Raw genomic sequence first — 25165 nt, 5'->3', positions numbered from 1 at the left:
AGGTCATTTTATACATTTTAGGTAGTGACTAGCCATCAGGGGTTAGGGGTGGGGGAGAATTCTGGTTCAAAATGGCATTTGTAGAAGCCCAAATCAATCTTAACTTCCAAAAATGTCACTACTGACAAATATTCTGTTTATGGAAACAGTAGAAAAGTCAGTCATATTCGTAACCCAACACATATAAACATGGTCTTTCTTTCGTGGATAAAGGTGCTATTTATAGAGCTGTACTTGCCTGGACATATACATCTGCAAGGCTGCCCAGTGCTTTGCTCTTTAAAGTTACCTTCACCAGACACTTCTTTCTTATACTCTTGAAGACATGCAGGCTTCCTGACTTAAAAGAAGTTCTTAATAGGATGGAGAGTAAGGTCTAAGCCCCCATTATTCCTTGCAGAAAGCCTGGATAAGACCAAAAATAAAACTAAATACTTCTGTTTCACGCACAGTGAAACAGAAAATAAAGCCACTATACCAACTTTTCTCCTTTCCCTTGCTTTTCTTTATCTCTAAACTATTCTGTTAAATTCTCATTATTCTCCCTTTTCCTATGAGATCAGCTTTGTTGGTGACCATATGAGAAAACATGTTATTTTTATCTTTCTGCATTATAGTATTTCCATCCACTTAGCCCCAGATAATAGGATTTCATTCCTTTTTACTGAATATTTTCCTTGATTATTTAACAATAACATATGTTCTTGTCCTGACATATTTTAAATCTTTAGGTTTAAATAAAATTTATTTTAATAAAATATTTTTTACTGTGTATATGATGAAGGCAAAATGCTAAAGCATGCATGTAGAAGTCAGAAGTCAACTTCATCAAGTCACCCTTTCACCCTGTTTTAAGAAATGTTTTCTTCTGGACAGTGGTGGTGTAGGCCTTCAATCCCAGTACTGAAGAGGCAGAAGCAGGTGATCTCTGAGTTTGAGGCCAGCCTGGTCTACAGAGTGTTCCAGGACAGCCAGGGCTACACAGAGAAACCCTGTCTCAAAACAAAACAAAACACACACACACACACACACACACACACACACACACACACACACACACACACACACACGAAGAAAAAGTAAAGAATGAAAGTATTTTCTTTTCTTATACTATCTCTCTAGTCTATCAAGACAATATTGGCCTCATGAAATAATTATAAAAATGTTTCATCTTTCTCTGTTTGTGAAGGACTGATAGTATTTTTCTTAAATGTTAGATTCACTCATAAAGTTGTCTACACTTGAGGTTTTATTGGGAGGAAGGTATAAACTTTCAGTTCAATTTATAGATTTGATATCCACATTAAATACTTACACATTGGAATATAGTGAACCCACATTTACACACAAACCTTATAGTCAAGTGTTCAGGTATCTTTCCTTTCCAACATGAATAATCTATGTTTTCACTAGTCTTTGTTCATTCTAGCAAGAACTGATTTTTATTAACCTCAAAAACTTTTTAGTTTTGTTCCTTTTCTCTATGACTTACAAATTTTCTAGTTCATTAACTTCTGCTCTTGTACACAGTATTTTCTTTACTTCATTATGTCTTAACAGTTTTGTGAAGTATAAAAAGGAAGAAAAACGCACACTTGCACATTCACATGCAGAAAAGAAGCCAGGGAAGACATCAGTTGTATTCCTCTATTACTCTCTTCCTTACTGCATTAAAATCAGTTCTCTTACTGAATCAGAAACTCACTGTTTTAGCTAGGAAGGCAGGCCAGAGTGCTCTCGGAATCTGCCTGTCTCTACTTCCAAATGCCAGGGTTACAGGTACATTCAACTATGATCAGCTTTTTAACATGGGTGCTGGAGATTCGCTCATGTTGAATCTTCACCTAGCCAGCTCCCTTTAATCATGAGTAAAATTTTAATGACAGATTTTCTGTTTGGTGCATAATTTTTCCCTTAATATTCAGTATTTTGAATTATTGTCCTTATTAGTGTCTTGCTTTCCTTTGCACTGTTAAGCATCTTCATAAGCCTTGTTTTTAAATACAAACTTTCTAGTTCTACTATCTCTAATATTTATAGATGTGTTTTTATATTGTTATTTCTTTGGGTTATAGGTCACATTTGTATTCTGCTAGCATCTAGTAGTATGTGAATAATGACAAATGTAAAGACTTTACTTCCTTCAATAACTGTCTTAATATAGCAGTTTATCTTTTAAAAGTATGGAAGTTCATTTGGGCAGGCATTTACTTTTTGTGTGCATCAGACTCATCTCTGAAATGGCTTTACATGCTTTCCTCAGAAGTATTCAAAACAGTGGTTCTCAAAAGTGTAATGGACAGGTTCCTCTGGTTCTTTGAAACTGATGGTACAACAACAATGTATAAACTACAGGCGCCTTATCATAATACAAAATACTGATTGGATGAGTGAATACTATATTCCTTAGCACTAGCCTTTGCATTTTTTAAAAAGTCAGCTTCACTTCAACATATGCTTTACTATGTAAAACCAGAAGCATGATTATATAAATCACTTTCAGTGTATAGCTCCTTTCTCATATTATTATGGAATGGGATTCATCTCCACACTGCCTGCAGCATTAGAGTGACTGCTCCTTACACAGCTACACCATAGCTGCTGACCTATTAGTTAGAAAGACAGTTGAGGTTTTTCTATTCGGGGACTCTTACGAATGAAATTATGGACTTCCATCTGCAAGTTTCTGTGTGTGCATGCTTTCATCTGAGTAAGTATCTAGGAATAAAAGTGTTTAGTCATATAGGAAGTCTATGGTTAAATTTATAAGATTATTAGATTACTTCACAAGTGTTTTGCCACTTTATATTCTTGTCAACAATGAATAAGTCCTCCATTGCTGTGCATTCTTTGCAGATCTTGGTATTCAGTTTATATTTTATTCATCCTAATTTGTACATAAGTGCATCTCACTGTGCTTTAGTTTATTTTTTTCCCATGACTAATGACTTTGAACATATTGTCAATTATATCCTGTCTGTCCTCTCCTTAATAAAAGATTTACTTGATTCCATGTCTATTTGATATTAGCTTGTCCTATGAAGTTTGAATTTTGAGAGCTCTTCATGTGCTCTGGACAAAGTTCTTTAGAAGGTTTATGCTTTGCTAGTATTTTCTTACAATGTTTAGCTCCTCTTTATTTTCTTAAAAATGTTTTTCAAATAGTATATAATTTTAAAACTCTTAAACACAAACCTTATGCTCATAAGTACTATTCTTCATTAGACATAAACCACTTTCAGGCCTTGATCTGTGCTCTTCCTCTGCCTACAATATACTTTCCTCCATTTTGCCCACATAACATATGACTCATATGTCACAGCCTGATTGGTCCTCTCTAGAATTTCATATGGCTACTCCCACAAACCTGCTCATTCCCCTTCCAGTTTTTTTTTTTAATTGAAACTGAATTAATTGACCTCCCTTCAACATCCCCACAGAACTTTTAAAAAAATTATTTCATAGTTAGAAAATTTGTATTCTAGAATCAGTCAAAGACTGAATTCCTGACTTGGAAAGCTTCTAAACATCGATTTACTTGCGACAAAGATAAGAATGTTCCTTATTGTACTGTGGTAAATGTTACTGTGGACTGGGTAAACCCTGCAGCACAGCAACTGATAGCAAACAGACTGTGCGTATGTGCAAGGTATGAATGACTGAATGAGTAGTAACTTTTACTTCTTTTATTTCCAGCCTTCTAGTTCAGCACAAATCATGAAAGCCATCTACACAAGGACTGCCTTATTTGTACACATCTTTTTAAGTTAGAACATTATTACATATAAACTGATCAACAAACATCTGTGATGGAATGGCCTGTCTGATTACATGAAAAAAATTTATAACCTTCAGTAATTGTTAAATGTAGATCTCCTACTTATTAACAACTACATAGAAGACTCTAGGAAAGGAAAATTACTATTATACTATTATCATATTTTACTATTCTATTACTATTATAGTCATTATTATGTGCATTTCCTCCTTTAATAGAAAAAATTAACTGTTGTGGAAGAAATCAAGAAAAAAATTAATGAAAGAAAAGGTTTCAGGCCCAGCATTCCAAGGCAGAGGAAGGCAGATCTCTGTGAGTTGAAGGGCAGCTTGGTCTACAGAACAAGTTTCGAGACAGCCAAGGCTACACAAAGAAATACTGTTTAAAAAAAATTTTTTTTGAAGGGAGGGAGAGAGGGAAGGCAGGAATGAGGGAGGTTGGGAGGGAGGGAAGAAGGAAGGAAGGAAGGGAGGGGCAGGCTTGAAAAAATAAACGAAAATGAAGATAGTAGGAAAAATGTCTATTCTTCTGACTGTTGTATTGCTTGAAAGATAACAAATGCTGACATGATGGATAAAGCTGAAAGAACAATATTAAAGTAAAATGTAAGTTTTTAACAAAACAACAATCAAGCTGATCACAATGGAAAGCCAGAATTAAAAAAAGAGGAAGACACTTATTTCTTCATATATTTCCCTATTTAAAATAAAAACAGTATTTTAAAATGTAAATCTAGGTAGAGAAATATCTCATTTGAGAAAATACCTAAAGAAGTTGCAATCAGTCTACTGATAGATGTCTATACATCCATGTTCACAGAAGCAAAGAAATGAAAGTAATATAAATGCCAATCAACAGATGAATGAGTACTGTTTAATGTGGTATATGTATGTATACAATGTAATACTATTCGTCCTGTCATTTGCAATAAGAATAAATATGGAAGATATTATGCTAAGTGAAGAAATCCAGACACAAAAAGACGATTATGCATAACCAGATTATATTTGAAATTTAAGAAAGAAAACATATAGAAATAGACAGTAAAATTGTGATTGCTACAGTAGGAGAAAATTAAGGTTGAGAAATGAACTGGCAATGAAAGAGAAAGTGTCAGCCAAAGGAACAGAGGTTCAATCAGGTGGGAAGAATAATTCCAAAATATCTATAGTACACTATAGTGCATATTGTTAATAATGTATTTCACATTACAAAATAGCTTTTAAAAATAAATTTTAAATTTTCTTACCACAAATCATCTATATGTACATGAGATCGATATTAATTAACCTGACTTGTTTATTCTACAATGTATATATGAACAGAAATACCACATTATGCCCCATGGAGATATATGTATATATATTAAACACATGTATAAAAATAAATGTTAGTCAAGAGCACAAAACTAAATTAATTTCAATTTTAATTTCAATTATGTAAATAAGGCTCTAATCATACTAAGATCAGTTCAATTTGTATTCATTGTGCTGCTAACTCAGGATTAAAAATTACATTTTGGTGGTTCATAACATCTGACAAAAAATAGCAAAATATATATATCAATAGTAACAAACATTTACTGTCTATACTCCTCAAAAGTAAATCTTTAACTATACATCCTATGTACTCTCCAGTCATTTTACCCTCACAGTATCTTTGCCAGGCAAATAAGACAATCATGCCTCCTGTTTTTGCAATTACTGGTAAGAACAAAATCTTCCCCCCAAAAAATTCACCTGGTGCTTATTATTCATAAGACATATCTCTGGTTAGGTCATTCACAGGGTCAAGATCACAAATGAAATTCAGAGATTCTGGATAAAACTGGTTTTAAAAAATGTAAACTTCTTCAGGGTGAAACTGCATGTGGTAAATGCTTTAAATGTTTATATTTTCAAGCTCATCTTTTAAACTAAACAATAAACATAGCTTTTTAAAAATAGATTAAAAGCAGGTGGGGAGGAGAAACAAATGGCTCAACTTAATAACAGATCTATTATTTTCTAGAAATGAAACTAAGGCCATGCTAAATGGATCCAGAAAGTTCAAGTTTGTTCACAGTACTGATAGAAAAAACATAAACAAAATAACTGGCATAAAATCCATTGCTAGATCCTGAGCACACACTAACACATAAAAATCCCTGTCCTCAGAATATCACATTATCTCATACAGGAAGCCCTTTAAAATGACTTTAAATTATTCAAAATTAGCAAATAAAACTCAGAAGGTTTTAGGTTTGAAACTGGAGAAATAAACCATTAACCAGTCAATGCAGCTTCCACTAGGTGTCACTCTGGTATAACTTTCTTGACTGAATTTTAGCCTTACTTTTATATCTTGTTCCATCTAAGAGGTAATCAAAAACAAAACAACAGAATTATCTTATTGAGCAACATTTTCTACAAAGAAATTAAGATTTATTCAATTCCTGAAAACAGTATGATGGTCTATAACAATTCTACTGCAAGTCACAAAATTTAATATGTCTATTTTGTAATGTCCTATTTTGGGTAACTAATCTATATAATATATAAACATATACCCTATCTTCTTGCCACTCATTCCCTCAAGAGATATGGCTGTGCCAAATACTATGACTGGAGAAAGAAAGACCTGGTCTTCTAGATTGAAAAGTAAACATTTGTAAGGAAATCTTAAACACAAGAAAGAATTGATATTTAGGATTCATTTTTAAAGTATTCAAATTAGAACATCCATGGAGGTTAAGAACTGTGTCGTCACAGGAGAAGATTAGATATGAGATCTTGAAGACTAAGCAGGAGGTTTCCACAAAAGTAAAGCAAATACAATGTGAGAGACGGGAAGTAACTTAAATACGCACTGGGGATTTGTATGTTGGAAAAAGTGTAGCAATCTCATTATAGAAAATATAAATGAACACATGTAAATTACATAGAGAAATCATTTTACTTACACATCAAAGAAACAAACTCCTGAATTGAAATAAAGGAGATGAAAATACAAGAGATCCGAACAGTAAGTGACACAACTCTTAGAATTTAGGGACTCAAACACAGCAAAAGAACAACATTCTACTAAGTCCAAATAGCTCTGCTACCATGCCTTCCATATTTATACCAAAAGAAAGTAAGAAAAGGACATGACACAAGTCCCCACCGACATCCACTTCATTGTGAGAGAGTAACTGCAGTCCAGAACAAACATAACCAGACTGTGAAGAGATGTATGAGTAGTACCTATCACATAGTAATGTTTGCCCTATAAGACAGTTTGGATGAATTATAGTCGGTCAATGAAACAATAATAACTAAAGAAATAGAGGTCACGAACTAAAGAGAGCAGAGAGAACATGAGAGAAGCTGAAGAGAGTAAAAAGACATAAGTAAACTACTCATGTATGAGATTCTCACAAAATAAAAATCTTAATTTAAAAGCAAGAATCAGAGCTTTTAATGGGTAATTTAGGCAACAAGGGTCCCAGTTCTGTGAAAGAGATTATTAAGTTAAAGTGCATCACTTTTGCCCTTCTTTCATGTAAGATCACGGTACTCATCCTTTCTAGGGAATATAGCACCAATTCTATCCTAAAAGCAGATAGAAGGTATCACCAAACTGTAAGTGCCTTAATCTTAAGACTTCCCAGCAGAAATATAAGAAAATTAATGTTAATGCTTTTAATAAAATTACTCGTGCTTATGTAGTCTTTTGCAGCAGCACAAAACAGACATGACAGTATGAAACAGTATGAAGGATGCTTCCGTTGGAAAGTGGGTATATAGTGAACTCAAATTAAATTCCAGCCTTTTTTGAAGCTCCTGGATGTTTAGTTTACAGCAACTCTAAGACAGTATACAGAGCTGTATGGCTCAGTGGTCAAGTGCTTGTCAAGTATGTGTAGTATCTTAGAATAAATATTTTGAAGTGGCTAAAGCACATAAAAATAACAATGAAAGCCATTAAAACAGTACATCAATAATTATTCTTGAACTTACCTTAATATCACAATGTATATTCAAATTAAGAACACAATAACCTGTATGAGAAAGTATGTGTTTCTTTCCCTTCTTGTTGATAATCAGCTCAAAGGAAAAGAATTATGTAAACTTGGAATTTGCCTAAAGAATTATTCATTTTAGAAGGCTTTATGAGGGTAATTCTTACCAACAGTACAGCTGTCTTCAAGTACCACATCAACATTCCTGTCCCTGTATTCAACTCTGAAGTCGAGCATGCGCGGCTGCCTTTCTACGATCTGCCTGGATGGCATTACAGGTCGGAACGCGGAAGAAGAGGGAGCTGGAGCTGGAGCAGGTGGACTTGCTGGGTCAAATGTGGGTCCTGGCATGGTCTCACCTCCAAAGTCACTAAAATGTTGACAGAAAGAAAAAAATTATGTCTAATTCATTACACAACATCATCAAGGATCATCTCCATTGCCTTGAGTGTTATTCCTATCAATCTGATATACTTGTGGTAAAGCCAAGTTCTCCTCCTTTAAACAAATTTCTAACAGATTCCTCGCTTTTCCATGCTAATACATACTATTATATCATTTACAATTAGATTTTTGCTTTATGCTGCCACGTGAGTCAAATGTCAAAATGAGAATTAAAAAGTGTCTTTGGCTAGTGAGATAGCTCTGTGGGTAAGGGCTCTTGCTGCCAGACTTGATGACCTGAGTTCATCCCAAGAACATAAAAACTTTAAGTACACTTCGCAGTCACTCTCAATGAATCAGTGTTTCACTTGCTATTTCTATCACAAACACTATTTTGAGATTTCCATAAAATTTCTCTTTTATCTCATTTATGGTTTTAAAAGAATTTTGTTAAGAAAAAAGACGCTATGTGTTTGCACTTCTCTCTCTCTCTCTCTCTCTCACATACACACACACACACACACACACACACACACACACACACACACAATAGAGGGGATGTCTTTTCCCTACATGTACAAAAATCTGCTCAGTTTAATCTAGAAATCAGCCTCCCACTCTGTTATAATATTTTTGGCACTTAGGCATACAATTTAACTATATTCAATCATTGTTTTCTTAACCAAACTAAGCAACTAAAGTGATGAAGTGGATGAGTAATTCTTGTAAAGATGACAAGGACTGTGATGTACAAGAACTCCTTCTGATTAATGCAGTAACAGAGGAAAATGGCAAGCCCAGTTATCAGTGTCCAACTGAGGTCAGGAAAGTACAAAGTTCTGGTGTGGCCTTTTAGAAGTTTATGTCTTCTATAAACAAGTATGACCTTGCTGAGAATGAGTTCAATTAATCTGGGAGTCTGCAGAATGTTAGTGAAGTTGTGACTTCCTCCATGATACTTTTCCAATAAAAAAAAATGAATCAGGAACAATATGTCGTTGACATTTTGTCAAGATTTGGAAATAAGAAATATGAAGAACTGAGCGATAAAGTCTGAGAACAGGTATGGAAATAGATCTTTTGAACATGAAAATATTTGTTTCTAAGGTAAATGTTCTCTACATCCAACTCATTGAAGAAAATGCTCTTAATACAGTGACAAGATACTGGTTAACAATTCCACCTTCTGTCTGGGGTTACTAATATAATGTAGTCATGCCAAAAAGAGAAGACATGGGTACAGCAAAAGCTGAGCCAAGATGCAGGAGACTAATATTAAAGCCACAATATACAAGAATCTTATAGCTGATTAACAATGGGTAACATTTATCTTCAATGAAAAAGACTGGAATATGAATTATCATCTCTGACCTCAATGATCTGCAGTATCACCATTTGTAAATTTAGCAAACACTTCATAAGTGTTTCCTTCATACAGTATGTCTAAGGAACTGATTTCATGGGCCACGCATGAACGTTATTGCTAGCTCTTAGCTTTAAAAAAGTGATTTCTAAACACTTAGTTAAATACAAGTTACAAGCTACGACCTCAACCCTGAAGACTCCTTCTGAAAGAATAAAATATATGCTTTATATTAGTGACCAAATACAATGATATTTATAAAACTACCAAAAAATAATGTAGTAAGAATTGGACAATGCTAGTAGTTCCTTTCACCATGCCCAATAAAAATCACATTTTTCCTTTCAGCAATTTGGACTATGGTAATTCAGAGATTGTAGATGTCAGGAGTATAATGTTCTCATAATAATTCTGCTGAGTCAGAAATTCAGAATGTCAGTTGACACTAAACCACCAGCAATGGAAAAGTATTAATTAGAGTTTATCCTGATTACCAAGAAAAAAAAAATCCTTGGGTTATTGTTATGCAGTGGGCTCTGCACCCCAAAGGACTTTGTGAATCATGTCCAGTTAAGAATTACTAGAAATTTACAACTAACAAAAGACAGATTCATTAAGGATATTGATTTTTCAAAATGAAGGTTTGTGATGTCATACCAGTTTAAAAATATTGACTAGTGGGCTGGAGAGATGGCTCAGTGGTTAAGAGCACTGACTGCTCTTCCAAAGGTCCTGAGTTCAAATCCCAGCGACCAAATGGTGGCTCACAACCATCTGTAATGGGATCTGATGCCTTCTTCTGGTGTGTCTGAAGACACCTACAGTGCACTCAGATAAATAAAATTAAAAAAAAAAATTGACTAGTGATGTTGGCTAAAATTAAGGAACATAGACTAAATAGAAAAAAAAACTAATAGTATCAACTACAGTTGTATGACCATTAACAGAAACCAAGACTCTTATAGCAAAAAACACATTTACATACATGTGCATATGTGCATGCGTATGCATACACACACACACACACACACACACACACACACACACACACACACACACACACACACACAGTTTCTTCTTTCAGTGTGAATATTAATCCTATCAATAAGAACCCACCAGGAACAGACATATCAAACCAACAATAATATGTACCTTATTTTAATATCATTCATTAATGTAAGGGTTTTGTGTATTTGTTCTTAATTTTTTAATTGTTCATATATGTGTGTGTTAAATTCTCTGCTGCTGCTGCTGTATTAAAATAACAGACAAGCACAATTTAGAGGAGAAAGGACTTAATTTAGCTCTTAAGTCCAAGTTCCAGGCTATCACAAGAGAGAAAGGAAGGCAGCAAGAGTCTGGGGAACTAGTATTATCACATCTATAATATAGAACAGAAGCTTGAATTAATGGATGCATTCCTGTGCTCAGCTCATCTTCTCTACTCTTATAGAGCTCAGAATTGTCTTCCTAAGAAACATACTACCCACTTTTAGATTCTCAGATCAATTAACGTAAGATGATATCCTAAAATAAATTATCAGAGGCTAACCTCAATGCAGATAATCAAAGGTGCATGCATCCAGAGGCTTGCTTTCTAGGTATCAAGTTGATAAATAACATTAGCCATCACAGTATACATGTGTTTGTATAGGCACAGGCATGCTACAGTGCCTGTGTGGAGGACAGAAGGCAATTTGTGAAGTTAGTTCTTTTCTTCCACCTTTAAATGAATTCCCAGTTGTGGTGGTTTGAGTATATATAGACACCATATACTTATATGTTTAAATGCTTGGCCCATATGGAGTGGTACTATTGGGAGGGTGGTCTTGTTGGAGAAGGTGAGGCCATGTTGGAAGAAGAATGTCAATGTGGGAGTGGGCTTTGTGGTCTCAGGAACATACAGTCTCCTTCTGCTGCCTACAGATCAAGATGTTGAACCTCCAGCACCAATCTGATTGCATGCTGCCATGCATCCCACCACAGTAATAGACTACACCTCTGAAACTGTAAGCCAACCACAATTAAATGTTTTTCTTTATAAGAGTTACCATTGTCATGGTGTCTCTTCACAGAAATAAAACCCTAAGATGCTAACAATCTCACCAGCCCCTGTGTGTATGTGTGTGCGTCTACATCTTACAATTGAATCCACATGAAATTCCTTAATTTTATATAACTAAAATTGCCCATCAGGGGATTTTTGCTATTAATCCTTAACAAACATGTCTCAAAAATATTTTTTTCATTTATAAATGATCGATGGGGCTGGAGAGATGGCTCAAAGATTAAGAGCACTGACTATTCTTCCAACAGTCCTGAATTCAATTCTCAACAACCACATGGTGACTCACAACCAGATGTAATGGGATCTGATGGCCTCCTCTGGTGTGTCTGAAGACAGCTATGATATACTCATATACATCAAATAAATCTCTTTTTAAAAAAAATCAACCTAAGCCTGGAAATGATTAAGAGCACTGATTGCTCTTCCAGCGGCCTTGAGTTCAATTCCCAGCATCCTGTTGGTGCCTCACAACCATCCATAATGAGATCTGATGTGCTCTTCCAGCATGCAGGTGTACATGCAGACAGAACACTTAATATTAAATAAATATTTTTTAAAAATGATCAAACAATCATTTGACTTCCTCCATTATACTTTTCTAATCAAAAATTATTTAACAACAACAAAAATAAAAATAGCCAGACAGTGAAGTCACGTAACTGTAACCCCAGCAATCTAGAAGCAAAGATAGGTGGATCTCTGAGTTTGAGGCCAGTCTAGTCTACAGAGCAAGCCATGGGACTCGACAGAGGGAACTCTGTCTCAAAAACTAATTAATGAAGGCACTGGAAAAAGGTGGAATTGTGGGTAAAAAATCTAAGAATTTAGACAGGTGAAAAAGAGAGAGCAATGTTAGGTAATGAAGAAGGATAAAGAGTAAACAAAAAAACACATAAGTCATAGAAGGATAAACAACTAATTATTTCTTCTAATTTCAACTCCATCATAGTTTTATTTGGTTTTTTGTTTGTTTGTTTTAATGGTTGGAAGGCAAATTCAGCTTTCTGTATGCTGAAGAAACAAGAACCATCGCTGCCTTCCAAAAGAACTGAATATATGTTTTCAAGACAGGAATAGTCAAAGTTGGGACTTTCTTTTAACTCCATTGATCAATAGCACAATAGGAATTAGACAGGACCAGTCACAACATATTTGTCACACTGATCCAATTAGAAAAGGAGCATTTTTTAATGTGTTCTTGGGGGAGAAATTTTTCCCTGTATTCTACTGTTCACAACTATGTCAATCATTGTGTTACAGTATTAGTGAATATATAAAATATATTTATACTAAAATATAGTTAAAAATAAGCATCATTTTAGAGACATCGATAAGGGGAGAAACATCTATACAGAAATCTATTTTAAGTCTAAATTTCAGCCAGCAGGGTTCATCTTTCTCTACAGAGCACTCAGGCTCCAGGAGGTAGTAAGAAAAAGGCAAAGTTAATAGGAATTCTGCATTTATTTATTATTTGAACTTTGAAAAGTCTATTCCAAGGCAAAGTCTTTGGGTATACCTTTCAAATACCACCACATGTTTTCAAGACAAATTTGTAAATCAATTCAGGTTTTTTTAAATGGACATTTTATTAAACCAGAATGCCTGAGCACTTACAATTGACAGTATATATTACACACACACACACACACACACAAACACACACACACACACACACACGGTATAACATATAGTCATAAGTATAATAATATTCAAGATTTGAAAATAAATCCTGTCTTTTCTAGGTATTAATATAGGCAATAAACCAATGAATATACTATGTACTTTTCTGGGTCATAAAAGAAGTAATTGATAAATACCAGCCACTTAGTGAATAAGTAAAGTTACACTATTAACTTATAAAGCTTACCATAACATCTGCTCTCCACTACTGTAATTAAATAATATTTCCTTCTTTTAAAAAATTACCTCTTAAAATAGTTTGAGATGCTACACAATATTTTCAATCAAGAAACTATTAAGAATACCCAATATACACATACAACCTTGATGGTTGCTTATAAGTGGATGAGTGGATGATCTACACTTGCCAAAGTCACAGCCAATGAAAAGATATTATTGTAGCTCTGCTACCTAATGCCAACAGTCCTAGAAAAAAAGGACAGAAAGCATGCTTAACCACAGGACTCTCCCTACACCCACACCAAGCTTCATCATCTACCTCTTCATGCCTTATTATTCTTAACCATAGATAATAGTGTCTGTCTTTATTAATACCTACCTAAAATAAGTACTGCAATATTTCGACTTTCTTACACAAAGGAAAATATCTCAAAATACAAGGTCATGTTCACTGATCTTCCACAAAAAAATAAAATAAAATAAAATAAAATAAAATAAAATAAAATAAAAAAATTTTAAAAATGTTAATTTCCCTTTGTAACTTTTAGAATCATATTTACTTGTTTGTTTGTTTCTTTGTTTGGAGGAGGAGGGTGAGCATGCAGTGCACACACACAACACACACACCAAAGTATATCCAACAATGATCATATAGAGGTCAGTGCACAAACTGTGGGAGATGGTTCTCTCTTTACCCTTGCGGATTCTAAGAATAAACTCCAAAAAGCTTTAAAATTTCAAGACAATTACATTTCAACACATCTAACATTGCTCAGTAACAATTTACTAGCTAAATGTCTATATCTCATGATAATATTTTATAATATACAATTTTCAACATATATAAATAGGATAATGTGATAGTTATTTTAAATTATCAACTTGACATAATCTAGAATTACCTGGGCAAAGATGCTCAATAAGAGACTATCTAAACCAGGTTGGCCTATTATCTCTTAAGGGACTGTCTTGATTGCATTAGCTGATGTGAGAAGATCCAGCCTAAAAGTGGGCAGTACCATTTTGTGGGTTTGGGTCCTAGACTACATATCAAAGTGGATTAAGCAAGATGAATAGTAAGCATGCGTGCACTTATCCCTCCCCACTTTTGATGGTAGATGTAATATGATTAGCTGTTGTAAGTTCCTGCTGCCTTCACATCCCTGTTGTAAGACTATAACCTGGAATTGTAACCTAAAATAAGCCCCTTCTCCTGTATTTTCACTGGGATATTTTATCTCAACAAGAAAAATACACAGAAACACATATTTCTAAAGTATTTGATTCTTCTCTTCTATTAAAGTATAAACTAAAAATTGGTTGTATATAAACTACGTTTAATTTAAATCAAACTTACAAAACAATTACCCTTAAATAACCACATACACATCTACCACTGTATCTTCTGCTTTTAGTGCTAACCCTATGAAAAAGTACAAGAAGGCCTCTTTTATTTTCCTTTGTCAGCAGACATACAGAGCCATTTTCAGTTATGAAAATCCACCGTGATTTTAAAACTAAAAACATAGAAAGAAAATAGATGCAACTTTTTTCTTATGCAGACATTTTCATTCCTCATAAAAAAACAAAGCTAATAAAAACCCACTCTTATCAAATTGAGATCCTATATACTATAATATTTACTACAAGATACTAAATTTTTCATCATAAAAAAAAAAGCCAAAAACATCATTTGTAACAAGAGAGATGGAATGTGTCCAGGGAAAAGGAAATTTCTACAGTTACCATAGCAAATGCTATGAAATGTAAGATAAGACCAATATACCTTCAGAAGCCACTGACTAAAACCCCCCAAAGGAAACAATAGCACAAAATGTGGTAACAGCATTTATTCAAAATGAAATTGGAGTGTTATTTAGTAGTCTAAAGCCTTCTAAACCAAGTTTATAAAAGTGAGCATGAAGGAAATTCCTGTAATTATCTGGTTTGCTTTTCTGAACAAGAGCTTCAGTAGAGCTAACGGAATGTTCGCTTGCAACCAAAACTAACAAAAAGCTGCTACTGCCGACTTTGACTATCAGCCATATTTGCTTTGGATCAAATATGTGACAAATTCAGAAGGGGAGTTAGAAAATAGCTTTCCATTCATCACTAAGAATGGCACAGGAAGCAAACAGACTTTTGCTCCCATCTGAAATACAGTTTCCTACCAAGTATAACACAATTTTGCATTCAGGTTGAATTTTTTTATGCTATTAAATAGCACTTTTCTTTCTCTCCACAACTATTCCTAGTTCACTATTTCTGTTTGCCTCATTTGCACTTAGCAGATCATGCTTCCATGACTTAGAAGTCCCAGCCACAAAAACTCAAACCAAGAGTCTGAACTGAGAAAACAGAGGAGGCAAATATCAAAAAATTAAACTATGCTTGGAAGAGAAAACTGTTTTTATCTGCTATGACTTTATACTGAGTTATTTTAATCCACAATCTTAATCCTACTTTAAGAAGAAAAAAAAATCACCCACTTCTTTTTAAGTATGTTTTAAACATTATAATTCTCTTTTAAAACCATCTTCCAACTTTACCTATAACAAAGACACAAAGCCAATAAAACCAATCCATAGGTTACCAGTGGGTATTTCAGGCACAGTAGTAGTCCTATGCTCTGGGATTGTCATTATTAGAGTCGCTGACACTGTTACAGGCTGTCCTGACTGTTGGCTGTCCCAATAGGGAAGGGGAAGGACCTGCAGTGAGCCTGGAGCTGCAACCTGATGGTGGGGATTACTCTGCAGCGATGGAGCCAGGTCTGCTTTCCAGCTCCTCCCATCGTAGGACTGGAAGGATGATCGGTAAAGTTTTCTTTAAAACGTAAAAGTCACCAAATCACTTGAAAAGTTGTTATTATCCAACTAGCAAAAAATATATAGATTTTATGGTTAAAATAGGAATTCCTATTCCTGTCAGACCAGCACTTGGGAGAAAGAATAGTTTAAGGCTAGATAGAGCTACACAGGCAGCTCAAGGCAAGAGACTCTGCTCCAAAAAAGGAAGGAAGTGGGTACTGGAAACTTTAGAGAATTAAATACATTACAGACTAACTAATACAAATGATACAAAAGAATAATGCCTGTATTATTGACCAAAAAGTCTAAAGCTCCAATAAAAAGTAAACCTAGGAGTTAGCAATGTGGAGATGGCTCGGCAGTTGAGGTGACTGCATTGCAGAGGACCTGGATTTGGTTCCCAGCAGTCACATATCTTACAACCACCTTAATCTTCAGTTTCAGTTCCTGGGTATCAATGCTGACTTTGGGCCTGACTTTGCCAGCACTGCATGCAAATGCTGCACTTACATACATACAAGCAAACACTCATACACATAAAATAAAAATAAATCCTTTTTGAGCTGAAAATTGATAACATTTTCTTCTTCACTCTGATAAACTATCATCAAATCATTAAATGTTTTATAACCTACCTTTGTAGAATGCCATTTTCCTGGGGTATTACACCATTGATAGCTGCCTGCAATGTAAAAGCAAAGAGAATTTAACAAAATAGGTAACTTAACTAGGGGGATGAATAATACCATAAAAGGAAGTAAATATGCCTTGAAATATTTATTTAAACAAAATGCCAAATGTTCCCTTAATGATAAGCATCTTCTCTACCAGAAAAAAACAGTATGGCGGGGGCTGGGGGGGGAGTGCTCTGTCAAATAACAATGGCCCCACATAGACCAGTCAGAATCTCCTAGGAGCATGGACCTTAAGTAAGCTCAACTTGAAATTGACCAACTGAAACTATGTTCTTCTAACAAAATTACTCAAAAAGTAGTTTTTTTAGTCAACTGTTGGATCAATTGTTTACTGGCTTCCCTCATAGCCTGGTTCTTCAAGTATTCTTTTAAATCCGTGACCTTCTCTTCATACTTCTGATAATTTCTGCTTGCTACCTTCCCACTCCCACACATCTACTTTATATTCAAATAATTCAAATATAATCTGAGATTTTAAAAGGTGAGTTGCCAGAATGATTCTATATAAATGCAACTAAATACTATAACTAATATATTTCAAGTATGCCATTTGTATACAAATAAAAAAAGATTTCAAACATCATTTGAAAATAAAAATGTAAAAGGCATTTCTATGTAACAATGTATATTATAAGCATATCAAACTAACAGTATAACTCTTGCAAGTTCTGTGTTTGGAAAACTTGTAAAAGAGACTGTGAAAACATTACACCAAGTGAGATAATCAGTTACTCACAGACACAAGACAAATACTTTATGTATACACGAGTTAATGTATAAGAAATATCTAACAAAAATAGTAGAATTCATAGACAAATAGAATGGCAGTTACTGGGAACTTTGGGAAGGAAAAAGGTTTGTTGCTAAACAAGTATACAATTCTTGTACACAGCCACATGAGATCTGTTCCACTCACAGTTCCTGCCACACTTCACCTCTCAGGATCTGCTAGTCATGATAGCAGGCCTATCACACTGCTATGGGTGGGTAGGCAGGGCCAGAACAGCATCTTACTATATGACTGATCATTGGTGATGTTTAAGGATCACTAACAAAAGTGTACACATTCAAGTTGTACATGTGATGACTAGACATATACATTATTCAATTGTAATAATCTACAACATCATTACTACAATCAGTTGCCGTGTGTGCTTGCACATGTGTGCATCCAGGTGTATATGCTTCTAAAAAATGCAGAAACATCTCTATGTGCATAGAGAAGACAGATATTTCATCCATAACAATCTACAAATCAAAATCAATAAAGAAAAATTAATAAACTGAACTACATTAAACTTTAGTTGTTTTGATTTATTAAAGATCTCCACTGGAGGCTGAAAAAGAGATGACTCAATGGTTAAGAGGGCTGGCTGTTCTGTCAGAAGACCTAAGTTCAATTCCCACTACCCACATGGCAGCTCAGACCTGTCTGTAACTCCTGCTCCAGAGTTTCTGATATCCTCATGCAGACATACATGCAGGCAAACACCAATGAATATGAAATTTTTAAAATTCACTAATGTTTTAAAAAGCTCCAACTCCCCCTCCAGTGACTCCTCTTCCAGAGCAGCAGCAGCTATGGAAGATAGACTTCCCCTTCCCACCTTGGAGAGCACAACTCTTTGGCTGCTGGCCAGGGCAGAACCTTGTAGATATATCCACAAACAGCATCCAGTACGCAGATGGACAGATGTGTTGCTGTGAGAGCCTCTATTCTCAAATCCATGTGCATAACAGGACCAAACCATAAACCTGGCTTATGTTTAGTTAAGAACACAAAAAAAGGAGAAAGTACTATTCTTCACTTGTTCAAAGAGATCTCGCAGTTTTGTTAGCTATTACGAATTACTAACAAATGTGCTGGCTGATAACTGTGAGTTGACTACCGCTAAGTATTGGAGCTTAACCTCAAAACTGCGAGCACTCATCTGCTGCCTTCCTCTACTTTCCTCTACACTTGGACTAGAGGAAAGCAGGTGTGTCTGACAGAGTGAATAGGAAACAGACGGCTGCTCAGGATTAAAGCTTTCAAAAGCTTTCAAGACAACATCCCTTCCAAAAAGCACATTTGTCTTCCAGAGCAGTCTGTGCTACTGTGAGGAAACACCGGCAAACTAAGAAACTACCCACATGCCTTCTTATTTTCCCTAGTCCACTTGTTCCTTCTAATTCTGGGCAGCTCAAGTACATCCTGTTACTGAGCTGCCAATTGCCCAACTAAAAGCCAGCATTTCAGTTGTTTAAACCTCAGGAACCAAGCTGCTTTTGCTAAAATAATGAAGTGCTGCCCCGAAACAAAAGGCATCATTAGTAGCTAGAAAGTAATCAGAAGGTTACAAAATGAAGAATGGTAGCATGGTTAGCATACTGGATGTCCCCATATGTTAAAGGCTTTAGTCCCAAGCAGCTTCTATTTGGAAGTAGTAAAATCATTAAGATCAAAACTTGGCTGGGATGGCCTAAGGTCATGGAGGGTACACCCCTAAGGGGGAAGTGAGTCCCAACTATATTCTCTTTCTCTCTTGTTCCATAACTAATAGTTTTCTACCAAGTATTTTAACCAGTCATGAGGCACTGCTCATTGAAAGTCCAAAACAAAAAAGACCAATTGATCACTGATTAAAACCTCCAACACTGAACCAAAACCAAGCCTGAAGCTACCTAGAGACTAACCAGGAGTCACTTCCTACCTTCATGACTGAGGAAATGTCTAGGATTTTAGGAGTTCTGTTTCACAGTAAATCAAGAATCAATAACATTACAGAGCAATAGTGATAAAAACTGCATGGTATTGGTACAGAGACAGACAGATAGACCAATGGAACAGAATTGAAGACCCAGAAATGAATCCACACACCTATGGTCACTTGATTTTTTTTTGACAAAGGAGCCAAATCCATCCAATGGAAAAAATAGCATTTTCAGCAAATGGTGCTGGTTCAACTGGAGGTCAACATGTAGAAGAATGCAGATCGATCCATGCTTATCACCTGTTACAAAGCTTAAGTCCAAGTGGATCAAGGACCTCCATCAAACCAGACACACTCAAACTAATAGAAGAAAAACTAGGGGAAGCATCTGGAACACATGGGCACTGGAAAAAATTTCTGAACAAAACACCAATGGCTTATGCTCTAAGATCAAGAATGGACAAATGGGATCTCATAAAACTGCAAAAGCTTCTGTAAAGGCAAAAGGACACTGTGGTTAGGACAAAACGGCAACCAACAGATTGGGAAAAGATCTTTACCAATCCTACAACAGATAGAGGCCTTATATCCAAAATATACAAAGAACTCAAAAAGTTAGACCATGGGGAGACAAATAACCTATTAAAAAAATGGGGTTCAGAGCTAAACAAAGAATTCACAGCTGAGGAATGCCGAATGGCTGAGAAACACCTAAAGAAATGTTCAACATCTTTAGTCATCAGGAAATGCAAATCAAAACAACCTGAGATTTCACCTCACCAGTGAGAATGGCTAAGATCAAAAACTCAGGTGACAGCAAATGCTGGCGAGGATGTGAGAAAGAGGAACACTCCTCCATTGTTGGTGGGATTGCAGACAGGTACAACCATTCTGGAAATCAGTCTGGAGGTTCCTCAGAAAATTGGACATTAAACTGCCTGAGGATCCAGCTATCCCTCTCTTGGGCATATACCCAAAAGATGCCCCAACATATAAAAAAGACACGTGCTCCACTATGTTCATCGCAGCCTTATTTATAATAGCCAGAAGCTGGAAAGAACCCAGATGCCCTTCAACAGAGGAATGGATACAGAAAATGTGGTATATCTACACAATGGAATATTACTCAGCTATCAAAAACAACGAGTTTATGAAATTTGTAGGCAAATGGTTGGAACTGGAAAATATCATCCTGAGTGAGCTAACCCAATCACAGAAAGACATACATGGTATGCACTCATTGATAAGGGGCTATTAGCCCAAATGCCTGAATTACCCTAGATGCCTAGAACAAATGAAACTCAAGACGGATGATCAAAATGTGAATGCTTCACTCCTTCTTTAAAAGGGGAACAAGAATACCCTTGGCAGGGAAGAGAGAGGCAAAGATTAAAACAGAGACTGAAGGAACATCCATTCAGAGCCTGCCCCACATGTGGCCCATATATATACAGCCACCCAATTAGACAAGATGGATGAAGCAAAGAAGTGCAGAAGTGTAGATCGCTCCTGAGAGACACAGCCAGAATACAGCAAATACAGAGGCGAATGCCAGCAGCAAACCTCTGAACTGAGAATAGGACCCCCGTTGAAGGAATCAGAGAAAGAACTGGAAGAGCTTGAAGGGGCTCGAGACCCCATATGAACAACAATGCCAAGCAACCAGAGCTTCCAGGGACTAAGCCACTACCTAAAGACTATACATGGACTGACCCTGGGCTCTGACCTCATAGGTAGCAATGAATATCCTAGTAAGAGCACCAGTGGAAGGGGAAGCCCTGGGTCCTGCTAAGAATGAACCCCCAGTGAACTAGACTGTCGGGGAGGGCAGCAATGGGGGGAGGTGGGGAGGAACACCCATAAGGAAGGGGGGAGGAAGGATGTTTGCCCGGTAACGGAAAGGGAATAACACTTTCAAATGTATATAAGAAATATTCAAGTTAATAAAATAAATAAATAAATAAATAAATAAATAAATAAATAAATAAATAAATAAAAAAAAAGAAAGAGTAGACATGGAGGGACCCATGGCTCCAGCAACATATGTAGCAGAGGATGGCATTGTCTGGCATCAATAGGAGGAAAAGTTCTTAGTCTGGTGAAGGCTCAATTCCCCAGAGTATAGGAATGTCAGTGGGTTGCCCCCAGTGTAGGGGAATCCCAGGGTGTTGCAGTGGGAGTGTGTGGGTAGGAGTTGGTGGTTGGAAGTGTGTGTGTGGGGTGAGAACATCTTCATATAAACAGGAAATGAGGAAGTAAGAAGGGGAAGGGAGAAAGGGGATAAAATTTGAAATGTAAATACATAAAATATCCAATAAATGAAATAAAAAAAAAAAAAAAAGAATCAATAACAGGCAGTATTTTGTCAAAGTGAAACCCCTGTTACATCACTATCAATGTGTCATCTATCATTTCAAAAATCTACATATCCAATCACAAAATCAGTCTTTCTTTAAAAAATGAATAAGGAATCGAACACAAACACACACACACACACACACACACACACACACACACACACACACACACACACACAAACGGCAGTATTTTATTAAGCGATGATCATGAAGGCCCAGAGAGATGCAGTGACTTGCCTTTAAGACCACAGCAAATAAACAGCTATGCCAAAACTAGAAATCCAGTTGCCTAACTGCCAACCCAATACTGAGAATATTAAAACAAACTTAATAAGCACAAATTCTATGTTGAGGTTTGCTCTTTAGCTATGTGTAATTCTAAATACTAGCCCCCAAGGCCTGGTTGCACCCAAGGAAGAGAGACTCTGCACATACATAAGTGATGCCATGTAACCTTGCCCCCCAAGTGATCCCTAAATGGTGAATGAAAATGCCTACAGCCTATAGCTGGGAAGAAGATAGGAGGATTTTGGGTTCCTGAGCTTGCGACTGGAGGCAGGGCAACAGAGAAAGAGGAGCAGCAGCAGTAGCAGGAAGAAGAGAGAGAAAGGAAAAAAAGACACCATAGATAGAGTAAGGGATAGTAAGAACTGACCATGAGGGCTCCCATGAACCCCAGTCAGAGTAAGAATGGCCCACACAAAATATGGCAAGTCATAACTGTAGGTTATTGATAAGGAGATAAAAACTAACAGCTTAGAGGGTAGATATCAGTCCAACTCTAGTGCTGATTAAGGCTTATTATAAATATAAAAATTGTGAGTCTTTTATTTGGAAACTGAATGATCAAAGGCAGGGTAGAAACCACCAATTGGGACTAATAATTTACTACAACAAACACCTCTACGGGAAAAGTAAACTGATCTCATGGCAAAAAGCATGAAAATAGCAAGCGGGTTTTGAGCATGGCTCTGTAACAAGTATGCCATCTTGAAATCATCCAGGAAAGGTCTCAGGAAAGCTTCTGCTTTGGAGTCCTAAAAGAAGCAGCTTACCTAAAGGTCACCAGAAAGTAAAGAAAATAGGAAGGAGTAGTGTTTCACATGCTCAAGGACATGTTCCGAGTAACCTAACTTCCTTGCACTAGACACCCTGCTGTTTTTAATATATTGGCATTTAAATTGTTTCATACAATGGATTTTGTTCATTTTTCTTTTCCTTCCTGATACTCCTGCCAGATAGTTTCTACCTCCCTACCCACTCAACTTCATTTTCCTTCTTTCTCTCTCAGAAAAAGAAAAAAGAAAAAGAAACTAAAAAACAAAAACTACACGTGGAATTTGTTTTGTGTTGGTCAACTACTCCTGAGCACAAGGTCTGCCCTGGAGGGTGGTTTATACAGCCAGAGTCACTCCATTTTTCCTCTCCCAGCAATTATCAATTAATTACAATCAGCTTCTTAGTTAGGGACTGTTGTGGATTTAGTGTAATACTGCATGTATTATGTTAATTTGGTCCCCAAAATTGCAGGAGAATCCGCTTGTAAGATACTGAAGGACCCTGCCTCCAGTTGGTTTTGATTGGTAAATAAAGTTGCTGGCAGCCAATGGCTGGGCAGGGAGACAGATATGGAACTTTAGGATTCCCCGACGAGGAACTGAGGAAGGAGCAGGAAGAAAGATCGCTGGAAAAGGAATAGAAGCCACAGCTGAGGCACACTGGACAGAGAACATAATTATCACACGGGTGTTGCGGAACTCAATCTGAGAGGGCTGCAGGTCTGGGTCCAGGGCAGCCAAGATGGAATATAGGTTTTAGTAAGTAATAACTCAGGAATATCGGAGGGGAGAGTTTTAGCCACATGGAGGTTTGGAAGTGGCCCAACCATTGAGCTGTTTAAGGCATATTAAAATATAAAGTTTTTGGAGTGTTTTTTGTTTTTCTGTTTGTGAGTGTGTGTGTGTGTGTGTGTGTGTGTGTGTGTGTGCGTGCGCGCGTGCGTGCGCGCGCGCGCAAATGTGTGCATGTATGCCTGCTTTTTTTTCTTTCTTCCTTCCTTCCTTCCTTTCTTTAGTTCATGAAGCCAGAACATTGGAGTGGGTAGCACAGAATGTTCCACGGCCACCACCAGGGTCAATCTGTGTAGTCATTTGGATAGAGCTACAAGACACTAGTCTTTGGCGCCCTGCTTTTAGGGTGTCATAGGTATTATTCTCTGAGCCAAAGTGTCACCAACTTCATTAGACTGATTATGCTTATTTGTGAGACTAACACCACAATCAGACCTGTAGATTTCAGACATTCTCTCCTAGGATAGAATCAGAAAGGGTCACTGTCCCCTCAACCTGAGTATCCAGGTCCTCTCATTCATCTGTACGGCCTAAGGGCCTTGGAGCTTTGTAGAGCAGGGCCAGAACAAGCTAAGGAAGACTAGGGAAGAGAGCTCAGTGCAGCTATGGGGAAGTCATTGTCCATACAGGGTGAAGACTTTCCAGTGTAGCTGCTTAGGGGTCACCCATATTCTTCTCCTGTCCTCACCTATGCTCTATAGTAAGCCCAATGAGCTCATTGGCTTCCCACGATGAACTGACAAAAGTCATGCTTTGGTTTGTCCTAAGGACCTGAGGAGGAAAAAGAAACTTTGTTCAGATTTCACCCAGGGTAAGTGATGAATTCTACCACTTCCTAATAGCACCAGGATTGTCACTAAGCCTTGAACATATGTCACTGAAGGGCGGGTATCCAAACTATGGCAGGTAGTAGCAAATATTGGGACATGACAGGCTACAGTTGCAATTCAAGTTTGCAATGTGATTGGTGAGTAGCATAGGAACAATGCATCTTAAAAAAGAAGGGGAAAGATATAAACTATTTTCTTTGCCATTTTTTATACTATCAATGAAAAGACTGTCTTTATTAGAAAGATCACACAACAGTGAAGATTTACCAAGATGGTAACAGAAAAGACAGATTAAGTAGATTCTTCCAGAAATCCAAATTGTGACTCAAGCAAAGTAGTATCTTAGGGAGTAAGAGAAACAGCACTTAAGTACAGTGAAAGTAATGTAGACTATAGAAAGTTCAAGACTGGGCTGGAGAAATAGCTCAATGGTTAAAAGCACTGACTGTTCTTCCCAAGGTCCTAAGTTCAATTCCCAGCAACCACATGGTG

The 25165-nt window shown here is 36.4% G+C and overlaps 1 protein-coding gene across 1 annotated transcript in view; it reads right to left on the bottom strand.

The window, feature by feature from the left end:
• Faf1 (Fas associated factor 1) overlaps positions 1 to 25165 on the bottom strand; it is a 336330-nt gene that overhangs the window by 240136 nt on the left and 71029 nt on the right. The window contains exons 6-7 of the mRNA XM_032890912.1: positions 16884 to 16930; positions 7928 to 8130 (exon numbers count right to left, since the gene is read on the bottom strand). Coding sequence (XP_032746803.1) covers positions 7928 to 8130; positions 16884 to 16930 — 250 coding nt within the window. The remainder of the gene's footprint in view (positions 1 to 7927; positions 8131 to 16883; positions 16931 to 25165) is intronic.

The sequence above is a fragment of the Rattus rattus genome, chromosome 1 (genome assembly GCF_011064425.1).
Source record: "Rattus rattus isolate New Zealand chromosome 1, Rrattus_CSIRO_v1, whole genome shotgun sequence".
NCBI classification, from domain to species: Eukaryota; Metazoa; Chordata; class Mammalia; order Rodentia; family Muridae; genus Rattus; species Rattus rattus.
This window is presented reverse-complemented; position numbering and strand designations above follow the sequence as displayed.